Raw genomic sequence first — 23,057 nt, 5'->3', positions numbered from 1 at the left:
TGATGAAATCCTGGATCCTCCTCTTATGTCAACAGGATTTCTGCTCTTCAGTAGTCTTTTGCACCAATTCACTACTCATCTCTAATACAGTATCTTTGGGGAATTCAAAATAGTTCTGTATTAGGCTCCACCATATAGTTAATAAAAATGTCAGGAATTCACATACAAATGCCTAAGTATTCCACTTCAATTGCCTCAGTCTCCACCTGTACTTACTTTTGGATGAGAACTGCGCAGACAGTCCCACCAGGCTGAAAAACAAAAAAAAAGCAAACTGTTTTCTATGGAAAAGAATGCTAAATACATTGAGCACCATTATTTTACACAAGACTGGCCCCACTTCACACAGGAGCCACAAGCTGTTTCAACAGAAAGAGTAAGAATTCATAGGAAAAAGGAATTCTTTATTATTCAGTTCTAAGTGACCTCAGTTTCACATCATGGAATTTAATTTAGTTCTTAAGAGCAACACCGCATACAGAATTCTTCAAGCAATTCATACAAGATCACTGGTTGTGCCTTGTTAACTTATTTTGGCTATGTAAATGTATCTCAATGTCTCTCAGGTGCACTGGGATTCAGTATCCCTTTACTCTTCATCATAGAAAAAGACATATATAAATAATACAATGCATAGCTCAGAAAGTCAAGAGGAACTGTTATGTCTTCCCTGGTTCCTAACCTGCCACAAGTTCTTTGGAATTTAGCTGTGCTGTTACAACTCAGTAGAACATCACTGAAATAAGGCACCTTAGTGTTATCCTGGAAAATACAGTCAGTTCTGTTGTGTTTGTGTGATGGGAAGAAAGCTCAGGGGGAAAACCCATATGCACCAATTCTGTAAATGCACAGTGAAAAGCCACGCTCACAGAAGAGTCAGTGCAGTATGGAAGTGATCTTTCAGGAGTGGATCTTGTGATGTAAGGTGGAGCTTAAAGGAGCAGCTTTGAGGTATATCTAATTGGAACTACAGGTGACCAAAAACAATAGTAAGGAGCAATGGTGAATCTTCACTTTCATAAAGTACTTCATAGTGATTTCACTCATCAGGATTCCTTCTTTTCCTCTACTTCTAGCAGCTCATCAAGGAATTCCACAACTTCACCCTAGAAAGGATTAAATTTAACAGGAACAGGTTAACCATGTGCTGCAAAACCAGCGAAAACCTTTAACTATTTTAACCAAAGCATAAACTGTAATAATGTTTCTAAGTATTTTTTAACACACTTCATCCAGCAGCCAGCACAACAAGCCTGTAAAATGCAGGTAAATGGCCCACAGAGGTATAGCACAAATACTTGCAGTGACATACAGATCTTAAAAGAAGGAAATGTTACACTCACAATAAATCCCCTTGTACTTTTTCAGGTATTTAAACAGACAATGAAATTCTCAAACTCAGAAAGTAAAAGAGGAAATGTTTAAAGTACCTGTTAAATTGGGAAATCGTTAAAATACCATAAAAGATTAAAGGATTTTAGAAAGCTTCAAAATTCAAAGCTGAATTGCTTTGTAGAACTGTAACTCTAATTTGCATCTGTCTGCTCTAACCATTTATGTCCTGAAACAAAAATGTAAAGAACCAGAGACACCAGAATATCTTCCACATTGGAAACAGGTATGTTGGATATAGATTGAGACCAGAAAAATATTGTATTTACTAGCTCCACTCTGGTAATAGAGGATACCAACACAACAATCTGACTTTAAACTACTCCTTATGTAGTTCTATGTCCTATACCATAGCCAAATGACTACAGTCAAGCCTGAGTACTTTGGATGATACAACCCCACCAGCTGGAATTTACTGCTCTGTCAACTGAGCTACAGTCATTGCTACAGCATGTTTTTGCCTAGAAAGGTATTCCTTAGGAAGACAGCACCTTCCAGATACGTAGTTAGACACCCAAAATGTTAGTTTTCTTTCTATTCTGGTAAGGAAAGGGCATTAAAACCCTTGTCAGTAAAAACAATACAAGGAAACAGAGAATTGTCTATTTTTTTTATACAGCAAATGGATCATGGTCATGGCGATTAAAAACACTAACATCACATTTTTCAGAAGCATGATTAGCACGGAGAGAAATAATGAGAACCAAGCAAGCAAAAATAAAAGTGGGAGGCAAGCTGTCTGAAATAACTGCTGCTCTTGTGCCCTGCTTCACAGCTCCATCTCAAAAGACTGCTGAGTTTTTGCAGCTTATGAAGTGGTTACAGCAAGTCCTGAAAGATGGCAATTTCTTTTTGCTTTGAATTTGTTCAGAACATCTAAGTATCCGATTCAATAAAAACCATGGGGAAAAAATGCCAGCACTTTCATATTCCCTACTTGTCTTACTGGTTGCAGGAAATCTGGCAATTGGAAAACAGAAATTTGACATTTCTGCACGTTTTCCTTTGTTTGAAGTATTTTGATTGCCCAAGGAGCCCGATCGTGGAAAGAACTCAAAACCACTTCACAAATGGACATGAAGAAAATAGCCACTAGGTCCAACACTCACTATACAAGCAGTTGGAAGATACGAAAACAGAGGCACAGGGAACTTCTGGTCCAGTTTTATAGCACAGCTCCTAAAACTGGGCACAAGCATTTGTGTGCCTCTTGAAGGACTACAGACAGGCAGGTCCCATTAACTCTGAAGAGAGTTAGGAGACTGCGAATACAGGTGTCTGCTGCAGGAGTCCCAGATCTAGGTTCAGACTAACTGCTTTACACCTCAGGATCACAGTTTAATGAAAGAATAACAGACAATAAGAAGGATTTTTGCCCTTGTTCTACGTGCAAAGACAACCCTTAAAAAATAAAGAGTCTGAAAGGCAGGGTGAAAGGCACAAACATCTGACTAGATGATCCAGAATAAGGAAGTATAAGGAAGACAATGGGGATTTCAATATCGTATCTTTGGTAACTCAACCATATGGAATCTTCATTCAATTCACATTATTGCCACATTAATCAGTAAGATAGGGTATTTCAGGAGGCACAGATCGCAAACAGAATTCAGGTTTTTTAATTCTAGTAAGTTTTCACATCCAGAAACATGTAAGAAGCCCATGTTTTAAATGGAAAAGGATACTTAAAAATTGACTGAATTCTGAAACCTCTAGAGCCTGAAAATGATCTCTGAGGGAAAGGATATCAGAAGCTGTTGTGCTCTAACAAGAAATACTGGGGAGTAAGAGAGGTTAAAATATGGCAAACATACAAAAACAGCTGCCCAAACAATATACATACAGAAAATACGCTGTAATGCAACTGAGTAATTGCCTGGATGCTGGTTATATTTGAGAAGGCAAAAACTCCAGGTTAAAGACAAGCAAAACCTGCAGTTAAAATACTTTTGCCTGTGCATTCAGCCAGAATGTAAAACATTGCAAGTTGTCCACAGTGCGGCTGGCAACCTAATGAAAGGTGCTAGGGCTATATCAGAAGAGCTGATCACATTGTCACACTAGCAGCTATGACCAAACCGACCAACTGTCCTTGCCCCATTAGCGCTCACTTGACACCGCATCAGGCATTCTGCACGACTGAGTTTACCAAGGTGTTCACTCCTGCCCACTGATATCTAATAAACTTCATGCTGGCCTGCGGATCTGGAGCCCAAAATAATTCTCTGATATTATTTCCTCCCGTTATCTGGAATGCTATTTGGCTCCTACCTATCTTAATAGGAAGGACATCAAATTTTACATGCAGTTGCTGCAGCTACCACACAGGACAACAGCCACCACCAGTAATGCAGCTTACATAAATATGCTGCTCAGACACAGTGCTGATGTAAATCAGAGTTGAGCAATATATGGCCCAAAGCATGACGCAGCTGTCTGGGCAGTAGCTAGTAAATCAGTATGGGAAGTCTGACTAAGCTGGGGGAAGAGAAGGGTTTGCCACCAGCCCAGTACATGCCTGATAGATAGGCAGCCAACAACGGTGTGCACGTGGGGACTGCCTGGTCAGCTGCAGCGAAGCACATCCTCATCAGCAAGCTGGCTCTCCGTCCACAGTCTTCACCTCCTGGTTTTCACTGGAAGCTGGGTACATGCTACAGGTACAGCAGCTCTGCCAGCACCCCATGACCTCCCTTCTCTGTGCTACCCACCTTTTCTTCTCTCTCCCAGTCCAAGGAAGTGGGAGTGACGCAGCAAGGATGTATGGGGAAAGATGGGACAGGTACAGCCTGAAATATGGGAGGCATGGTAACGAACAGCAGAAGGGGAATGCTCCCAGACTGGTGTGAGTGGTAGGAAGAACCAGAGAAGCTGATCTGATCAACTGGGGCCTCTAATTATCTGCCAGATACGCAAACTGAGCAGCCTTGGCTTAGATTAACAGCTAAACAGAGCACAAACAGAAAGAACAAGTTTTGTACCACAGTTAAGTCATTCCAGCAGGTTTTACAGAGGGTAAGTGAGTAGGTGGTTCATGATGAAGTATGATTTTAAAACACAGTTCTTGATCAATGCTGAATAAGCTAACCCAGGCTACTGATACGGGTGTACCAGTGAAGCTGTGTATTAAATGAAGCTATAGCACTTGAAAAAGTAAGCGCTAAAAGGATGAAAAATGCAGAAGTCCTCACTTACTACTGCAAGCTGAGCATCCAAGACCATGGTACACAGTGGGCCAGGAGTTGTTGCCAGCCCTTCCTTATGCAATGTTAAATGCTGCATGCACACACACAAAACACAACCTTTTAGAAGAAACCTCTGTACTTTGGAGACTCCTAGCCAGCTATTAAAATAAGTAGCAAAGAGGAAAAGCTACCAACACATGGCTCAGTTATAGCCCACTTGAGCCTGACAGTCCAGCACCAACTCTTCTTTTGATGGCAGCATTTAGATACAGTTGCAAGCACTAGCAGCTGTACTGGCAGATCAGATGCTTTGCTGTTAGTTGGGAAGACTAAGCACTGTTTTCTACATAGAAAACATCAATCATTCATGGGTCCTTGTCCTTTCTCAGGGTGAACTGGAAAACTTATGGGGGAAAAAAAAAAACTTATAGGGAAATAGCAGAAAATATTAAAACAATAGTGTTCTAGAATTAATTAAATTCTACAGAAAAGTATTACTATGGACATCCCTCCATGTGTGATTATCAGTGGATGAGTAAGAAGCAGCCTTTATCCCAGCTCATTGAACAAACTGTACCTTGGGAGACAACAAACAGAGCAAGAACTGGCTGGATCTTTGTTTCCTTATGATCTAGAAGGAGAACATTCATCCCACAAAATGTCCCCCAGCTGTCCTTCACAGCAAAAACTAAAATCTGGCTACAATTGGAAGATCTTAGTCACTGGAAAGTTGTTCAACAGTAACAGATTTGATTCCCTTATGTATTGGGCCATGGGTGAAAAGACAGTGGTAGGGGAAAGGGCTGCAGGGGTAACATGTATGAGGAGAGGTCAGGGCTGCCCTGTAACTAATGAGTAATTGTCTTGTAACTGTCCCAGGGACTAATGTGAATAACTCATGGGAGTAGTGGCAAAGAGTTAGATTATGAAAATCAACAGATTTTGTTCAAAGAGGAATAGCCCGTCTGCAAGAGGGAAGACAAAGGGTTGATGTGGGCAACTATGGAGAGTATGTGCTCCCTAAGCCTCAGTAGAGCTTATAAAGTGCACACCCCACAGTCCTCTGGCCAGTGATATTTTGGGGACACACACATTATTTTGGGATAACCGTAAGGCATGTGTCAACAGATGGCTCAGCCTGAAAGGTTTATTCAGCCTTCGACTAAGAAAAAGTTCCTTGATCTAACCTTCAGTTAAAACATGAGAGTTCACTGTAACCACCTCAAAGCCTTCCCAGATCTTCCAAGAGCAGTACAGACCATGCTGGACATTCCTTGCATTCTAGCAAAGGGAGAAAAAAATCCCTCAATTCTTTGTGCACAGAAATTATTTGGCCCTTAACCTGTTTATTTTTCAGATACCTAGTCCACAGCGCCCCACTGCCACATGCTTTTAGGTTTTCTTCAATATTAAAAGAGCTTATTTGTTCTTTACATGTATGTCAACTGCTTTCTCAAATATTTTTCCATTTCATTTTTATGGATACAGTCTGAACATGTAACTGCTCTCTTCCCATACACTCTGAGACTGCAGCACACTGCAGTTATTACAATAGTATTTTATAGTAATCCAATAAATACGCTTTCCTCTTAACATTTTTATAATGCCTATAAAACATGAGTCAGCCCCGTTTCAAAGCAACTTCAACACTGCTCCCGCTGCACTGAAAACAGAAGCCTTCTAGTGGCTTTGTTTCTGAGCTCCATTTACTCTCTCTTGCCTGCTTTACGCTGCATGCAGAAGCTTAAGAAAAACTGGGCAGGTAAAAAATTCCTCCTAATGTCACAACTTAGGGACATCCTGCCATTTAAGCCCAATCATGGAGCCAGCTTCCCATGGAAGGTGGTTTAAATGGAAGGAACACCTTTGACCAGGATACAAACCCAACGGTAAAGAAGCAAGACGGGAAAGCAGGAAGGTTCTGCAGGGCCAGCCATGTAGGCAGTACCTCCACTAGCAAATGATGACAGAAAAAACACCTTCTTTCTCTAAAGAACCTTATGTTGAACAAGGACCATAACAATGCCACTTAGCTGCCAACCCTCTCTGAAATGGCTGCCACCAGCTCTTCTCAGTGTAGTGGTGCTATTGGAGCTGCGCTGGTCTGAGATTGCAGGCAGGGCAGGGTTTACATGTCTGCAGTTACAACTTGCCATTACAAGCACACTTGTATAGATCATCTGAATGTATGCAAAAAAATGAGTTAATAAAGCTGAAAATATGGTGTTAGTGATTCCCAAGCAGAAAAATAGGTTGAATTCAGATCATTATTTGCTATAAGTAGCCTACTGGGCCCTCATGCTTTGATGTTATTCCACATGTTCTCCTTCCAGCAGTCACATTAGTTCAATGCTTAACTTTCCTTCGCATCGCGCTCAAGAATGGAGCATCTGAATTTCAGCTACTGTACAAATGGATACACACATCACATACAAATAAAAAGAACAAGATGGCAAATAAAGTGGGTCAAAGCTGCCAACAGTTTTTCACCTACTGATCAAGTACTGAAAGAAAAATCACATTGTAGGCACATCTCAGCCAAATACTTGTGGTTCTTATCCAATTTAGAACAGCTAAGTAGCTACCCCTGAAAATAAAAAAAAGTCCTCAAAAGCACTGATTTTATGGGCCAGAAGCATGTCTCATACAATTAGTGCAGTGCTGAAGTTATATCTACACTAGCTGAGTATCTGGCTCTTAACAGCATTTCCGTTTGCTATTTAAATCTGTGCAATACCAGGAGTTGTATCTATTAGAGCCTTTGTGAATTACACATCTGAACAGGAATCCAAAAGCTTAACAAGCCATGGCCAACTAAGATGACAACTCTGTGTAATGTTCTTTCAACTTCACAGTGGAAAACTGTAAGGATATTTAATAATAATTACTCTGAAGTCTTAAAAGTAATTTGTAGCTAGTTGGCACTAATGCTCTCTGTCACCTCTGCTGTGTTAAATGCTTGAACTGGAGTTTTTCATTTCCTTGTGGAAAAACATTAATAAAGTAACATGAATGGGACAGTATTTCTTGTAGTGACACATGCAAAAATCATTACTGCATGTTCCAGCCTTTGCAATTACTGCCATGTATTACTGGAAGAAGCCACATGTTCTCACTCACTTTGCTAATTGGATTTAAAAAGCCACATGGATGATATGGGAGCACTGAGAAGTCTGAACAAAGTGAGATTCTCCACTTGGGAATGATGACATTCACATAGGAAGAGACCCTTTTTGCCACATGAATCCTTTTGCTTCACTCAATTTTCACTCAAATTTCACTCAATTTTCACTCAATTTATTTTCTTCTGCAGATTATTTTATGGGCTTGTTGGCCCACAAGCAACTTCACAGACAGCAAACATGGACCACAGAGACACACAAAAGGTATGGTCTACAGCCAGAGATGCACATGGTTTAAATAAACAGTGTATTAAAAAGAGAGGTTGCCTTCATCCTTAACAACTTTTAATAAAGCTTTTACTGTAACACCTTATCTGGGTTTTTCGGTTTTCAGCATTCCAACGGAATAAGCTTTTCCATCTGTGCCAGAAGAAATATTAACAAGAAATTCCACTTCTGCTACCAGGTCCTGCCCATACAGCAGAAACTGGAAGGTAGCACTTTTACCTTTGTGCTATTCCTGCTGTCTGGACTCCCTGGAAGGCTCCTGCAGCCAAAGACAAGTTCTGGTAGCCAGGGATTTATGAGTTCACTATCAAAAGCCAGAGCTAAGCCAGAGGCATGGACAGTCTCCATCCCTCCCAGGTTCTTCAGCCCTAGTAAGGGAGGGCACAGAAGCTTTCCCTTGGGAGAGGAGAATGCTAACTTTCCTATTATGATGAGAGTGTGGGGTAGGGATATCTGTGGCACTACCAGACCCAATAATTTTGGTTATTTAACCCAAATAATTAATCCAGTGTAATGTCACTTCCCCAAAAGTCTAACTGAGGTTTCCACTGTACTTCCCTCCTGCAGATTGCAATGTCATTTATAACTGCACCAGTGAAACTGGCTACAGGAACGAATGCCAGCAAATAACTCCTTGTTTATATAGAATAGTATATATTCTATATAAAACACAGTACTTGAGGCTGAAGATTGTTTCTATCGTCCTTCTAAGAACATATGGGGAAAGCCTTCACAACAGACTGCTTCTCCACTTCGTTAACTACTCATCACTGCCTTCTGAAGCAACAGATATGAGAGAAGAACTACAAATTACGTTTACGTCCAACATAATGGGCAAAGCACAAACCAACAAGGGAATATAGAAAGTGCTCAAGTATTTCACACCCAGATGAAAATCTGTACAGACCAGTCCTCATCTAAACTTACCCTTATAACAAGCTTTTTAAACTGTCTTTCACAATTTTATCACAATGGAAAGTCTTCCTCAAGTCTGGTAACCTTGCAAAGGAATCTTATGTATAGACTTGTTTTCAGGTCACTAGCATACTGAAGCCAGCACAGACATGTTATTACTTTTGTGTTATAAAATATTATGTCTCCCTATGTGCTGGATAACATAAAAATTGCAAAGGTGATTTCATTTTTTAACATAAACCAGCTTTCTCTTTTCTAACTAAAAAAGAGCTCAGGTGTGATCATTACAAGTACCCTGCCCCATGCCAAACTGAGCATAGCTCTTCACCAGTGCCAACAACGAACTATTCCATCATTTGAAGAGTCTTTTCAAACCTTTAAATGAATGATTCTGAAAACAAAGCAAAACAAAAGGCAATCCAAAGCCTCCACATTTTCATTTCAGCTGTGGGAGACAAAGATATGCCCTCTCAAAAATTCAACTACTTTCCTTGCTAAAAAACAATAGTAACAATAGTAATAGTAGTAATTTTATGTTATCTGCCCAGGAATTCCAAACATTCTAGAAGCAAGACTGGGTGAGCAAAATGTTACTGTGCAGGAAAAAAAAACAAAACACAGAACCAACAGATGTCAAGATTTCCTTTTGACAAAGATTAAGATTTAGGTGATTACTTCTGGACAAAACTATAAGGATCTCTAAATCTAATTTAAACAACATTTCAGACAGAAACAACCAAAAAAACCCAAACCCAAATAACCCCCCCCAAAGACAGAAAATACATTAGGTTTAAATATATATATAATATATATTAAAAAATATATATACACACTACTTCTCTGCCCCCTTGTGTTATAGTTTGCAAGGTGGATTTTTGTTTTGTGGGCTCAATGCGTTACATTTACCTTCGTGTTAATACCATCCAGATTTTTTTAAACTCTATGTGATGTTCTGGTTTGCTTCTTATATTCCATTTACAAAAGAAAAAAATCATGCTAAAATGGTCATGGTTACAAGAAGATTTTTCCATAGTACCTAAATCCTTAGATTCCATCTATGTATCATCTTCACTTTAATGTGATTACTGGTTTTTGACCACGATTTCCTTTCTAGAAAACTCACCTCATCATCATCCATCAGATGTTCCTTTGCAAAGTCATACATTTCCAACTGGAGTGTGGTTATGTTGTGATATCGAACAGCCTCCTGTCAAAAAACAGAATTTCCATGTTAGGGTAGCAAGACAGGGGAGCGCCATCACATGTCACCTGAAGGTACCCCAGCAAAGTCAGACCCAGACGTAGTAGAAGGTAGCTCCAGGGGGGGTTATAATGTTTGTTAAAGGAAACAGTAAAACAGCAAGCAGTGTATCCAGTGTCTTCTGTGGACCTTTCAAAGCACAAGCTCCATCAGTGTCAGAAGAACAAAGCACTCTCCTCTTTCTCACGTTTCAAAGCATTGGCAAGTCTGAGGATAAGGAATGAGACTGCCAGAGCGGAGCAGCAGCCTGTGCCTGCGTTCCAGCAGGCTTTGGATGTGAGAAAGCTTCTGTCTCCCTGTGCTCTGGCATATGGCAGCAGGCATTTCTGAGAAAAAGACACTAAGCTATTTTGCATGATAATGGCTGACCCCAGCCTGATTCTGGGCTAGGGAAATTCTGTATGGTCACCGACCTGTCTGTTTAGCTCAGTCACCTACTCTCATATTTGTGAATACCAACAGTAATCTACTTTGATCATCCCCTTTAACTCTTTTTGGGAAGGAAAACAGTAAACTTCCTCTTTCACAAGAACATGTGAAGCTTAGTGTCAGAGCCAAATGCTGCTGTCACTCCGTTACCACTGTGAAAATAAACCAGAGGCATTATGGTTTTCATGACAAGTGATTTGCGTAGCAAGCAACTTCTGTTCTTAGTTCCATGGATCAATACAGAAGAAAATACAGCTGTGTGCATTTAATATTTTATATTTAAAAACAATCTGTAGTCCTCAGCTCCTGAGAAGTTATCAATGAAACATTCAGAGTTAACATGTAAGGCCCTTGTTCTGCCCTATCTGTACATGTATGCCAAATCTGTCTGTGGCCTGCAGTTTTATACTTTGCTACCTCTTACTCCCACCCCTGCCAAACATTGTCTCCAATACAGCTATAAAGCACAGTTTTGTCCCAAAAGCAGTGACAAAGGAGTGGTCCCTTTCAGCTCTGAACTCGGACTCACTGCTGCTGCCTGAAAGAACCAAATGCATTTTTGCTTTCTTCCGTCTCAGCTGGCCCTGCAAGGCAGACCTGGGTTTCCAGTGTGCAGATAGGTGTGCTGGACATAACAGTTGTCCACAAATAAAACCCATTTAACTCAAATGCAGTGGTATTTCTGACTTCAGTTTCCTGGCCTGAGAGGAAGGAGCATTATCAAATCAGTGCAACTTATCAGGTGCATATGTGAGCTGCTCTGCAGTGCTGCTAAAGATAAAGTCAGTCACCTAAGCACTGCACGTGTGTACTGAGTTCAACACAGCGTTAAGAATCAAGGGCCTCTGGCCCAATGCAGATCTCAGTGACTGAGGTGCCTGAAGAAGCAATACCGGAAGGGCAACTGGAATGTTACCCAGCGGGATGCTCGCTGTTGTTTCAGCTAGGTTAACTTAAATGACTCTTCCATAGAGAAGTCATGCTATAAGAACATGTATGGCTAATGACTATGTCAGCACACGCCACTGATGTCTAACGAGTCACTCAGGTGTCACAAAGCAGTTAATTCAGTTGTATGACATAAATCCTAGTAATGAGAAAATCCAGTTTGATTGTCAGAGTCCAGAAACACAGCAAAGTAGTTTTATCGGTAAAACTTCCTTGGGCATGGAAATTTAAGACTAGCATGGAAACCCGTTTTTAGAATAATTTTGCAAATCTAGATCACATCATTATATTGCATTTTTCTCTTCTGTGCTGAAAGATGGATTAAGAATTTCAGTCCAGTTGCAAGTTACAGGAAAAGAATGAATGTATGTTGGGCTAAATACACCCTGATTTGAAAATGGCACTGTTCAGTTGCCAGCCATGAAGCTAGAGCTCTATATTTCACTTGATGATATCCTACATATCTTATTGTGAAATAAGAAAATAATTGTGCAGTCTCAAATGCTGCTCCTTAAGCCATGGAAAATATTTTCTTTTATGTATAATCCCAATTCAGTTTATAAAATCTGGTTACATATATTCCACACATAAAAAGTGAATAGTAGTTTTAATTAGGACTATATGGAATCTTAATATATGGGGTTTATCAGATAAATTCAGAATCACACTCATATCTAGCAAGTTGTTACATACAAGTCTAGAAAGACACATAAAGCAAGGATGTAGAGATAACAGTCATTGCTGGTTGGCCTGATGTTTACTGTGGACTCTTTGCAGCAAGTATTCCAGCTGAGATAATTAGATGCAGTACGGTCCTGGACCTTTTTCCGTCCTCATCCACCTAACTATGTTCTAAAGTAAGTGGAAAGTAAGTTTAGCTGGGGTTACTGTATCCAGACACCATTTCAACACCAAAAGAACCTGAAATAAGAAGCAAGTGGGCATGTTGGCAAATAAGAAGTGATACCCAAAAGCCTGAATGTTACTGGAGCAATCTGTAATTTTGGGGAGCAGCTGGTTCAATCATCAAGGTAGATAAAGATATACATATGCATGTGTCAGACAAGTACCACTGTGAATTTACTTGTCAGCATAATATACCCTACTGTAATATATGCCAACACAAAAGACTATGACATTCACTGTCTACATCACACAGTACATCTTTGTGTACAACTTTCTATGCAGTTTTAATAAAACAACATGTGCTTAACTCCAGAACCAAGAGATAACTCCCACTTTCCCAACCTCTGACCCACTGAGCATCAGGAAAACATCTGAATGTGTCTAGAAGGCAAATTGATTAATTCACCTACCGATCTGGGCTGAAAATCCTCCTCTTTAAGTCCCCATTTGTCTTTGTGGTACTGATAGTAGACCATGTTCTGTTTCATTACTTCATCTTTCTGGTCAAACAGAAGGTAACTAGCAGCACAAGCAGCTGCATTCTTCATGTCATTAGCTAATTAATAAACACACACACACGAAAAGTCAGCTAAGGTAAATGACCAAATTCCTACTATTATCCAAGCTCTGAAAAACTCAGATGGAAATAGAACCCATTTTCTATCTCCTCACCAGCTGCATATAAAAAAAAAACACAACAAAATTGCTTCCCAGAAAGGATACATTATTTTCATGCTCTGAAACGTTATTCAAAATGAGGGACTTAACTGATGGTTTTCTATGAAAATCCTAACCAAATATTCCACCACCCCCCCAGCAAAAAAAAACAACCCACTTCATTGTACAAGAACTGACAAAGATGGAAGAGTGGATGTGTAAAATGTGCAGTCAAACAACATAAGCAGAAGAACTTGATGCTACATGGCTGAATGTGTCTTCCCTTTGATGCTGGAGCCTGCAGGAGTAGCTGCAAGTGCTACATGTGTCCTTTACAGTGCAAGTAGCCCCTCAAGAAACTGCAAAATTCACTGAGTTACTTCACTATCAAGTATGTTATCACTGAGCACCAGAACACTACAATTTCTGTGAAGCGGTCCACTTTTGCTCAAAACCCATGTAGCCCCATAAGCCTCCTTTTAATGGGACTATAAGAATCCACTAGGGAGAAGAGAATGGTATGAAATACCCTCTAGGTTTCTCTGTGGAAGAAATGATGAATAGTAAATTGAAAATTGAGTATTTATTGAATAGAATGAAGCGTGTTATGTTAAATGTGTTGCCTTGAATCACAATCTTTCTTTTCTCTGAGTAAGTTATAAGCCTAAGAAAAAATATGCTAGAGCTATACATTCAGCTGCTTAGAAACCACGTAGGCTTGACAGCTTGACCCCTATGGCTTTTTGGCTCAAACCATGCGATTTTTGTACACAGATGTACAAAATCAGTCTGTTTCACTGCACATGTTCCAATGGAAGTGGCTGGCACTCTCTACCCTAAGATGTCTTGAGTTCCTTCAAACAGGCAGAAGAATTGGTGCACCATTTAAACATCTAAAATACATACTATGAACGTTTATAATTTATATGAGCATTTATCATTTACACAAAATGATAAAAGCTCATATAAACTTACACACAAGTGTAAAGAACTTGTGCTGGCAGTACTTACCATATAAAGAACAAATGGTACTAATGGATCAGACGACGTTTACTGTGACCACCTCATTTTTCCAGCACCCAAGCAGAGACCAGCCACAACCATGCATAACTTAAAACAGGGGGGCCTGACCTGGACAAAATCCTTATGGGACTTACATTCAGCAATTTATTTTGTCATGGAGAATTTTATGACCATGGGCTCTAAACATCAGGTTTATCTCCCTCCCGTGTCTGTTAACTACAGTTATAGAGGGAGAAAAAGATGCCAAGCAACTCAAGACTTTCTGTCCCAGAACAGGTTAAAATGCAGGTTCTGAAGGCTACTATTTACATTGTAAAGCATTATAACTAGAGGAAAAAATTATGAATGGAAATTGCCCACATCATCCCAATGTTATTTCAGCACATTAAATCACTACTTACATTTATAATAAGCAAACTGTAAGTAATGGTACATGGTGGCCACAAATTTCTCAACAACAAAGCCTCCAATAATGGGTGTCAGATTGCTCTCGCACTGCACTTTGCATGCAAGAACTTCAATATAATGATCTGAAAGGAAGAAAATAACACAGGATGTGAACAGAGCACAGTGAATCATTATAAACCCTCCCACGAGGTACCCATTAACTTTTCACCTTATAATGCTCTCCTGGGTTCTATGCAGCTGGATCTTGCTGCCTGGAACTACTGAGCATCTACAGCTCCATCTGAGGTACGTATCAAGCACTGGTACTTAGCTCTTCCATAAAAATCTGGGCAGTCTGGACTTGAAACGATCCAAAGCAGCAGTTCCAGAGCCCTAGCAGTTAGGTTACACTGACACCTACAGGCAGTCTGTGGCTGCCAACAAAGAGTTTCGAGCAGTTTCAGGACAGATCACATTAGGCAATACCACCAAACAAAAGTATTTTAAAGCTTTAGTTTCCCTGTCAGCCACATTGGGCAGGTGAAACCAAGTTATCTAAGCTTATGTGGCAAGTCTCTGACCAAAGCAAAAGAACAGCAAAGGGCCTTTCCCCTGTTTTTACCTCTGACAATTCCTAACACGAAGAATGCTGAAGCCAGCTAAACTGGCAACATGAAATTACCAGGCCCATTTTTTACAAGAACAGTGGAATCCCAAAACAGAGTAGTATTCAATTCTAGCCAGTACATAAAGCTAGAAACACAAGTCCCTCAGTGAAGTGATCCCATGCAATGAGAACAGCTGGCTTCCAAACAGAACTCATTGCTCAGGGATAAACACGTACCTAGTGCAAGCACCAAATACTTCTGGTTAGCTTTTCTTGCTGCATCTTCTTCTGCATTAAAAGCCTCAAAGGCAGAATGCATCTCCCCGGAGCAAGAGCACAGCTCTGCCCAGGCAGTGCAAGTAAATGTGAATTTTCCCATGTCAAGAACAAAATACTTGAAATGTATGCGTATGCCCATGCTGACATCACACAGCATCTCCTACTTTTCCTTCTCACCACTATTGCTGGGAATTGTCCTTCCCTTCCAAGGAGGAAGAGGAAGTATGACAGCAAGTGCCAATCACAGGTAAGCATGGACACTGTTGGCTTTGGAGTCATCCTGATGTCAGGGCTCTGAACCACTGGGAAAGAAGGCCTGTGTTTCATGCTTTACCACATGTGATTGGACCTTCACTCCTTATCTACTGTTTCAGGCACCTGTCTGCTTGGCCCAAGAGTAAAGCATGGCTTAAGGAACAGCCAGCAATAGCTGTTCCAGGTCAGCTGTACTGATAGGTACCAATTCCACACTAAGAAACTGTGGCACTGCTCTTGCACTTCACATCTATGCATCTATGTATTTCACAAATCTTCCTTCAGCAACACATCTGATGGCTTTAGGACAAAAAGTTGGGCTGGTTTTCCTTCTGGCAAAGCAGAATTCTGTTGCATTTTTCATGTTTTTAAGTTTGTTGATAAAGCATGCCAGCATTCTCCACACAATGTTGACAGCAACACTGAGCCCAGAACACTGAAGAAATTGTTTCTTTTGATACAGAAGAGCATAGGAAATGAGTATGTGTCAATTTGACAGCAATCAAAAAAGGTGGTATCTCTTTTCCTTTGCAAAGCAATTGATTTTTTTAATCTACATACTAAAGAAAAAAGAAATCTTAACTGCTAACAAAACTCTGCTGTGGAAAAGATGAAAAAACAGGCAACAGAAATTTGTCACGTTTATGAGAAAGCAGATACATCTGATCAGTGACACACAAAACACAAAGCAGATTTTGAAGGCAGGCTAACCGCTGAGCCTCAAAGGTGCCAAACTGACACTGAAATGTTTGTCAAGAGACCTGTCTGGATAACTGTTGCTACCTGGATGGAGTAGTTCTGACTACTTACACATCTGTTATTCTGACACACTCTTCAATTTCCATGTTAAAGTAAAAGCTCTCCATTCTGATTTGCTGAGAGCCCTCCTTTATCCTACTGGAAAGAGCAAACCAGAATTCAAGCAGTTTTCAGTGAATCTAATAAACTCATGTTGGCCCAAACTGAGCATGGTGTAGCATGTGCATTTCACACTGCAAACGGAGAAAGCGGACTCTGGTAGTCAATCCTACAGATAAACTGAAGTGCACCTTTGGGACATCTTCCCTTATTATTACCTAACTGCTCACCTGCAATGGAAAGATAGAAGTCTTTAAAATCCTTGATCTCTCGGGAACCTTCACAGGCTGCTGTACAGTCATCATAGGCTTTGAAGAAATCTGGAAGAGCCAGTTCCATGTCTGAGATAGATGTTCTCCAGTTGTCACCATTGTATGCTCTCACAGCCCTGACAAAAAGATTCTGGAAAATTGACAGGAATGAGAACCAGAAGTAACTGATCTGTGGAAATCGGTGTGTAAATTCAAATACAGAATGTGTCTGTATGTCTGAATTACTATAGAAGCTGTTATCTGATTAATGTGAGGACAATATAGACATTAATAGCTTTTACCAGGTATTTCTAGAGAGCAGAGTACATAATTCTATTTCAGATCAAAATAAAAGCCTGTTGGACAGCAGTAAGAGTGTGAATCTAAAGCACAGGTTTTGACAGACATTTTCAGTTGAATATTTAACACCAAATGTGCAGCTTATTTTAAGCTTTGCCACTTTACCACATTTGAGTAACTACGCCCCTGCTTAGCTCCAGTAGTGACCTCCAGGTGTGCCACTATCTATGAATCACTATGACTCATTTATGAAACAGTGAAAAGTGTGAGAAGTGAGAATTACTGACTGCATCAAGCAGGCAGAGCAGAGATGATGGAGAAGACAGGAAGAGGGAGAGTAGGAACTAAGAACACATGAGCAAATATTCTTGAATCTCACACAGTAAGAGGAGTAACTGAACAGTTCCAAAAGACCAGACTCTGAATAAAAAAGCATACCTCATAAGGTTTTGTCTCCAAGTCTTTAATATGCTCCTCAGCATCAGGTATGCTCTTATAGTAGGCCATATTTCTTTGCATCATTTCATCGTCTGGATGCTTCAGAAGAAATGTGTGAGCTGCTGCAATTGCTTTTGGAAGATTATTAGCCTAAACAGGGATGGGGAGAGAAGGGAAGGCAGGGGAAAAAAGGTTAATTGGAAAAAAACAGTTCAAAGTTTCCAAGTTTCTGTCAATGAACTTTCCTGCAGCCTCTGTATTCCCAAACTTACTTCTACTGAAACCAGTCTCAGCAGATGCAACAGTACAGTAAAACTGATGTAATTTTTCCTGTTTTACTCCTAGCTGCATCACTATGAACATTTTGTGTGAACATGTGTATTTGTATGAACTTATCAGCGGGTAAAAACCCGGCCCAAGGAGCGTGAGCGACCAAGAGTGCAGCGAACAGGACATGGCGTGGCAGCTCATACAGGCAGGCAAGCAGGATGGCGAGCACTCGCCTCAGGACCAGGGCCCGGTCTGGGAGCTCTGCTCTAGCTGCCCCAGTGGTGGCACCAGACAGAACTGACAAGAGGGGAGGCTGCAGCGCAGAGCTCAGGGTGCAGTAGGTGCTGCCACTGGTCTCTTGAGGCTCAATGCACCCTTGCAGGGGTCCTCCTACAGCAGGGGCTGAGCTGCAGGATGCTGTCAATAGGCTAAAAGATGACAGGGAAGCTGACAAGGCACATTAGATTGTTTGTCCTGTGTGGGATTTCTCTCACAGCAATTACTGATGCTAAGCTCTGGATACTGGCTAGGAGTAATCACTTACCATGTTTTTACCATGTTTACATTGCTTACTGGCCCAGTGGCACGCAAGACAATACTACAGTAATCTATCTTCCTGATGGTGTTACAAAGTTAGAGCAAACAGCAGGGACTTGCTCAATAATTGAGTCCTAATGTGATTTCCTGTACTCATTTTTAAACCCCATTAGAAATACTCTGTGAAGTATGCATTCCTTACTTACAACTGCATGTGCCAAATGTGTATGTACTTCTGTGTGCATGCATTTATATTTTTTTAGTTTACATATAGATACACATTTTTATAAACTATATAGTACATATGCCCATATTTGGAAAGAGTGAGGAAGTAAAACTCTTAAATATTTGTGAAATGTTAAAACCTTTTCCCTTACAAGCTAAGATCCACATCAAGCAATTCAGCACACTGAGATGCAGGTGATACAGAGTTCTACCTCACATCTAAAATAGCTTTTGGAAGTGTATGTATAAACCATGAGCAAGAATCACAAGCATACATGTGCATCCTTCTTTCTGTCTTCATCCATAAAAGGTGCCCTTTCATTTCAGAAAGAAACTTGAAAGACAACTACCAGAAAGAAACGACTTCAACCCTAACATGAGCTCTTGCTGCGGTGCCGCTATGAGTGTCCCTCCCAGCGCTGGAGCTCTGCCAGCTGCCCTTCCTGGCTCTCCCAAAACTATGTGCTTCCAGTCATCCCAGACAGTGCTAAACCCAATGGGAAATCTCAGCTGCACTTTCGTCAAACACCAGGTTTCACTTGTGCTTTATGCTTTAACCCTGCTTGTCAGTATGCTGACAAGCCTCCCAGTTTTGCTTAGTCCGCAATTTGCTCTCGGTTTCAATTTTCACCACTACAAAAAAGAAAAGTTGTGCAGAAACACGTTCCTAAGTGAACTCCGTGACTACAAGAAAGCTCCCTCCAGAGGAGCAAGCAGCAGCATACAAAGATCTGCTCCCAGGATCCAAGACGTGGCAAAGTTTCACTCTGGAACATACCTCAATAAACACATGGTCACTCTAAAAAATGACATAAAGCATTTCCCTCTTCTTTCTTTCTATACTACAGAAACCTGCTGGGGGACTAGGGGGTTGAGAAAGGGATATTCTTTTCTTGAGAAAACCACCATCAAGGAAAAAATCCCTTGTACATAGCAGTTTAGCTCTAGCAAGCCCATTAAGAACTCCCCCAGTGAGCGCTAATGGTTCAGACCTGAACTGCAACCTAGCAGGAAAGGCAACATGAACAACTAACGCTAAAGGGGAAACCCACGGAACTGCAGCTCTCAAGCCTGCAAATGGGATGGAAAAAGAGTTTAAAGGGAGAGGGAGGTGTTTCTCCCATTCCCCTCTCACATTCCTACCCACCAGTTACTTAACTGTACCAGAAACAGGATGTAGGAATGATTTTTACTGTGATCCATAAATTGCAAGCTTTGTACGTGCCACAAGAGGGGAATGAATGGTTTAAAGACAGACACGAAATGGAAACATCTGTGCTGATGTCATTTTGGTATCCCTATATGGCTTTGAGAATGGGAGGAGTGCCTGCCCACTCTACTATTCAAGAGAAATGTCCCCTATTTGATACCTTCTACGTGTGCAGAGGCCTTAATGTATAAAGTTCTTCCGTACGATCTTACGGATGGTTTCAAACTCACAGATGACACTGGTGTGATACTGTGCATGTGGATATTGTTTCTATTTTATGAGAGCACATTTCTCTACATCTGTTTGTGTGATTTGGAAAAAAAACCCTGAATATTTTAACAAGAAAACAGCACTCCTACCAGTAAAACACAGATGATGAGTGTTAAGCAGATGAGTGCTTTCAAGCAGCAATCTCAAAAACAATGCACAAGCATACAACCCTATGTAACGTATACTGGGATAAGTTGGGAGCTATTGCCTGAAAGAAAACAATCTAAGCAAAACTCAGCTTGTTTTCTTCCCTCCCCAGAAATCCCATTTATTTGAAATGTGAGTAACTGCAGTACCTAAGGGGATTGCATGAGGGACAGACATTGATTTAGAAAACAGGAGAGGAAGGTGAGAAGAAGGGACAGAACTGTTAATCAGATCCTGGACAGGAGGATGACAAGTAGCTAGAAGAACGGGATGAAACCTGTTAAAAGAGGTGTGTATCCCCAGCCTTGGCTAACCCTGAAGCAAAAAGTAAACACCATTCCAGTGCTAGCATTAGTGTCACACTTCAGCAGCCAGTTTTCCCTTTACTCCTTCCTGTGGCTCTAGCAAAACCGTTGTTTACAGGCACCTGGTTATCTGTGTGTCACAGGCTGGGAGTTGCTGCACTTGAAACACCTGGACCAGAAGGAAGCAAGTGAGGAAGATGGACATGCTGAGGGACAGAAAGCAGCAAAGAGTGCTTGCAGTAGCAGAGCAGTGACATGAAAGGTCTAAAAAAGGGTTCACAGGTTTGAAAACTAAGGCAGATGGAAAGGTAAGAGGGGCAGGCATAGAAAAAAAACAACTACAGGGCAAGTAGGCAGGGTTTAGTGGGTGCAGGTCTGGGAAGAACTGGAGGGGCTAATCTAGGTGATGTGGTGAATGAGTTGGGGAAAAACTGGTGAAGAGTGAGCTGGATAGCAGCATGTGGCAAGCAGAGGGGCACACAACGCAAACACTGGTCCCATGGTGGGTTACACGAGGTGCATGGGAGAAAGGGGCTTGAAAACATACCTAGAAGACTATGAAGTGCAGAGTCCCAGAAGGGAAGGGACTGGGAGGCCGCTAAACTGATGTGGAAGAGGTGATGGGGCATGAGGCTACACCCCAGAGCAACTGCTTGGAGTGCCAGGTAATGGGCCAGGGGCTTTGCCACGAGTGGGTGTATGAGGTATCCACATCCAATAAGGCTATGCATGGACAGTCCACACTGTCCCCCCCCACTCCACCGCGACACTGCCAAGCCCGTTTGGCTTACTTGGTTTGGCTAGAGAGTGGCAGAGCACCAGGCAAGACTCTAGGGAGATGCAGGCAGAGCAGAAACACAGCATACAGGAGATGAGGAGGGACGAAGGGCAGGGCCTCACCTTGAAGTAGGCGAACTGCAGGTACTTGTAGGGCTCTCGGCGCTGGAAGTCCTCGAGGAGGTCGCGGCCGGGCTGGGCCTGCCGGAACGCAGGCAGCCCCTGCTTGCAGCGCCTCAGACACTGCGCCCGCCGCAGCACCCCGGACAGGAGGCGCAGCTCGGCCAGAGCTCCCCCGGAGGCAGCGGCGGGCTCGGCCGCAAGAGCGGGGGGCTGCCCGGCGGCGTGGCTGCAGTTGCGGTGGCAGAAGGCCTCACTGTCGCGCAGCAGGCGGTAGAGCCTCATGCTGACCTCCAGGTAATTGACGCTCTCGGGCCAGTTCTCAGTGCTGTACTGGTCCAGGCCGTAGCGGTAGGCAGACTCGAGCGGCATGAGCTCGTCCCGCGGGAAGCTGCGAAAGCTGTAGCGCTCGTACTGCGCGCCCGCCGCCGCCAGCAGCGCCGCCAACGCCAGCCACAGCCACATCACTGCGCTCCGGCCGCCCGGCGGCCACCACGTCTCCGCTGCAGGAAGGGGAGAGCGGCGGGACCAGGGGAGGAGCCGGGGGGATGGCTCAGGGGAAGTCAGCCCGGCCCCAGCCGGGGAAGCCGGTGGTGGGCGAAGCGGGACCGAGGCGGGAGGTTTAAGGCTGCCGCTGGCGCCCCTCCTGGCGGGGAGGAGATTGCAGCTGCGCCGCTTTTAAGGTGCTCCACCTTGGAAGCTAAGCAGGGCTGGCCCTAGTTATTACTGGTGGGGGGCCGCCCCCATTACCCGCTTGCTGCTGTCCCTTCCCGCTGGGTTTCTTTCTCCCTCTCCTCCTTGCCCTGGATTTCGTTGTCTTCCTTTGAAAGCCCTCTCGCACCCGAGCTGGGAGCCGGCCGCAGGAGTGACAAGAGGCGCAGGTCTCCCGCCTTTTCCCTGTGGCGCCAGGGGCGCGGTCGGCAGCGGGAGCAGCTCTGGTGCGAGCCAGCGGGCTGGGAAATGCGGATTCCACCGCGGATCAGAGGTGCGAGGTGGCGGGTGGGGAGCAGGAGGATGGTTTCCTCCTGAGGAGCCACAAATCCCCCAGCCTGAGCTGGCTGGAACGTGTGGTATCCTGCGGTGGCAAGGGCAGGAGCAAGCCCGCCAGCCATTTTGTGACGGGTCGACCTCCACAGGCTCACCTGCCACAGGTGCTGCTTCTCATCAGCCTGCTGCTTTTCTGAGGAGGTGTTCTTGACAAACTCCTTCAATGTGAGTCCTTCCCATGGGCTGCGGCTCTGCACACCGATGGGCTCGGCCTCGGTTGGTGGCAGGTCTGTCATGGAGCCAGCTGACACTGCCTGCACCGGAGCCTTGTGGGTGTCTCCTGTGAGAAGCTTCTAGAAGCTTCCTTGTAGAAGCCCCTACAGAAGGGGTCAGGCGGGCAGATCTGTTTGCATATCTCACTGCTGACCAAAATTCAGACCCCCTGTCACATTTATCAGCATTCCTTTTCCAGAATGTGTGATTTACAGTGTGATTATTACGGATTTACAGCTAATCTCTATGCTTAGGGCACACCTGCCAGCTGGTATTGCAAGGAAACTGGTCAAGAAACAAGTTCATTATTTTCCCTTGCTGATGGACAAGGTAGTGAAACCAGAACTGGAGGTATCGCAGCCTGTAACAAGGAGCACTGAATATTGGCCAGTCTAAACCATTATTTTTCCACTATCCTGGACAAAGATCAAGGTT

At 42.7% G+C, this 23,057-nt stretch overlaps 1 protein-coding gene across 1 annotated transcript; it reads right to left on the bottom strand.

Moving 5' to 3' along the window:
* Window positions 1-383: 383 nt before the first annotated feature.
* On the bottom strand, window positions 384-22,023 carry CRTAP (cartilage associated protein). The gene is made up of 7 exons (XM_061358436.1): window positions 21,366-22,023; window positions 17,502-17,651; window positions 16,743-16,914; window positions 14,528-14,656; window positions 12,857-13,002; window positions 10,026-10,109; window positions 384-1,106 (listed from the first exon to the last, which is right to left on the bottom strand). The coding sequence occupies exons 1-7, from the start codon at window positions 21,825-21,827 to the stop codon at window positions 1,047-1,049; spliced, it is 1,203 nt and encodes a 400-aa protein (XP_061214420.1). The 5' UTR covers window positions 21,828-22,023; the 3' UTR covers window positions 384-1,046.
* Between the last annotated feature and the right edge of the window lie 1,034 nt (window positions 22,024-23,057).

The sequence above is a fragment of the Neopsephotus bourkii genome, unplaced genomic scaffold, assembly GCF_033783945.1.
Source record: "Neopsephotus bourkii isolate Nb327-2 ecotype Australia unplaced genomic scaffold, CSIRO-AGI_Nbou_v1 NB_942, whole genome shotgun sequence".
NCBI classification, from domain to species: Eukaryota; Metazoa; Chordata; class Aves; order Psittaciformes; family Psittacidae; genus Neopsephotus; species Neopsephotus bourkii.
Note: the sequence above shows the minus strand (reverse complement) of the source record. Positions and strands in the feature narration are given on the sequence as shown.

Bases quoted from the DNA above. Each gene is read 5' to 3' on its own strand.
- CRTAP (XM_061358436.1), bottom strand. From the start codon at position 21,827: ATGTGGCTGTGGCTGGCGTTGGCGGCGCTGCTGGCGGCGGCGGGCGCG. The intron at 16,915-17,501 runs GTATGCTTTTTT...TCAATTTTCCAG, and splicing joins TGGAGACAAAACCTTATGAG to AATCTTTTTGTCAGGGCTGT. The intron at 14,657-16,742 runs GTGAGCAGTTAG...TCTTCCTTTCAG, and splicing joins CTTCTATCTTTCCATTGCAG to ATCATTATATTGAAGTTCTT.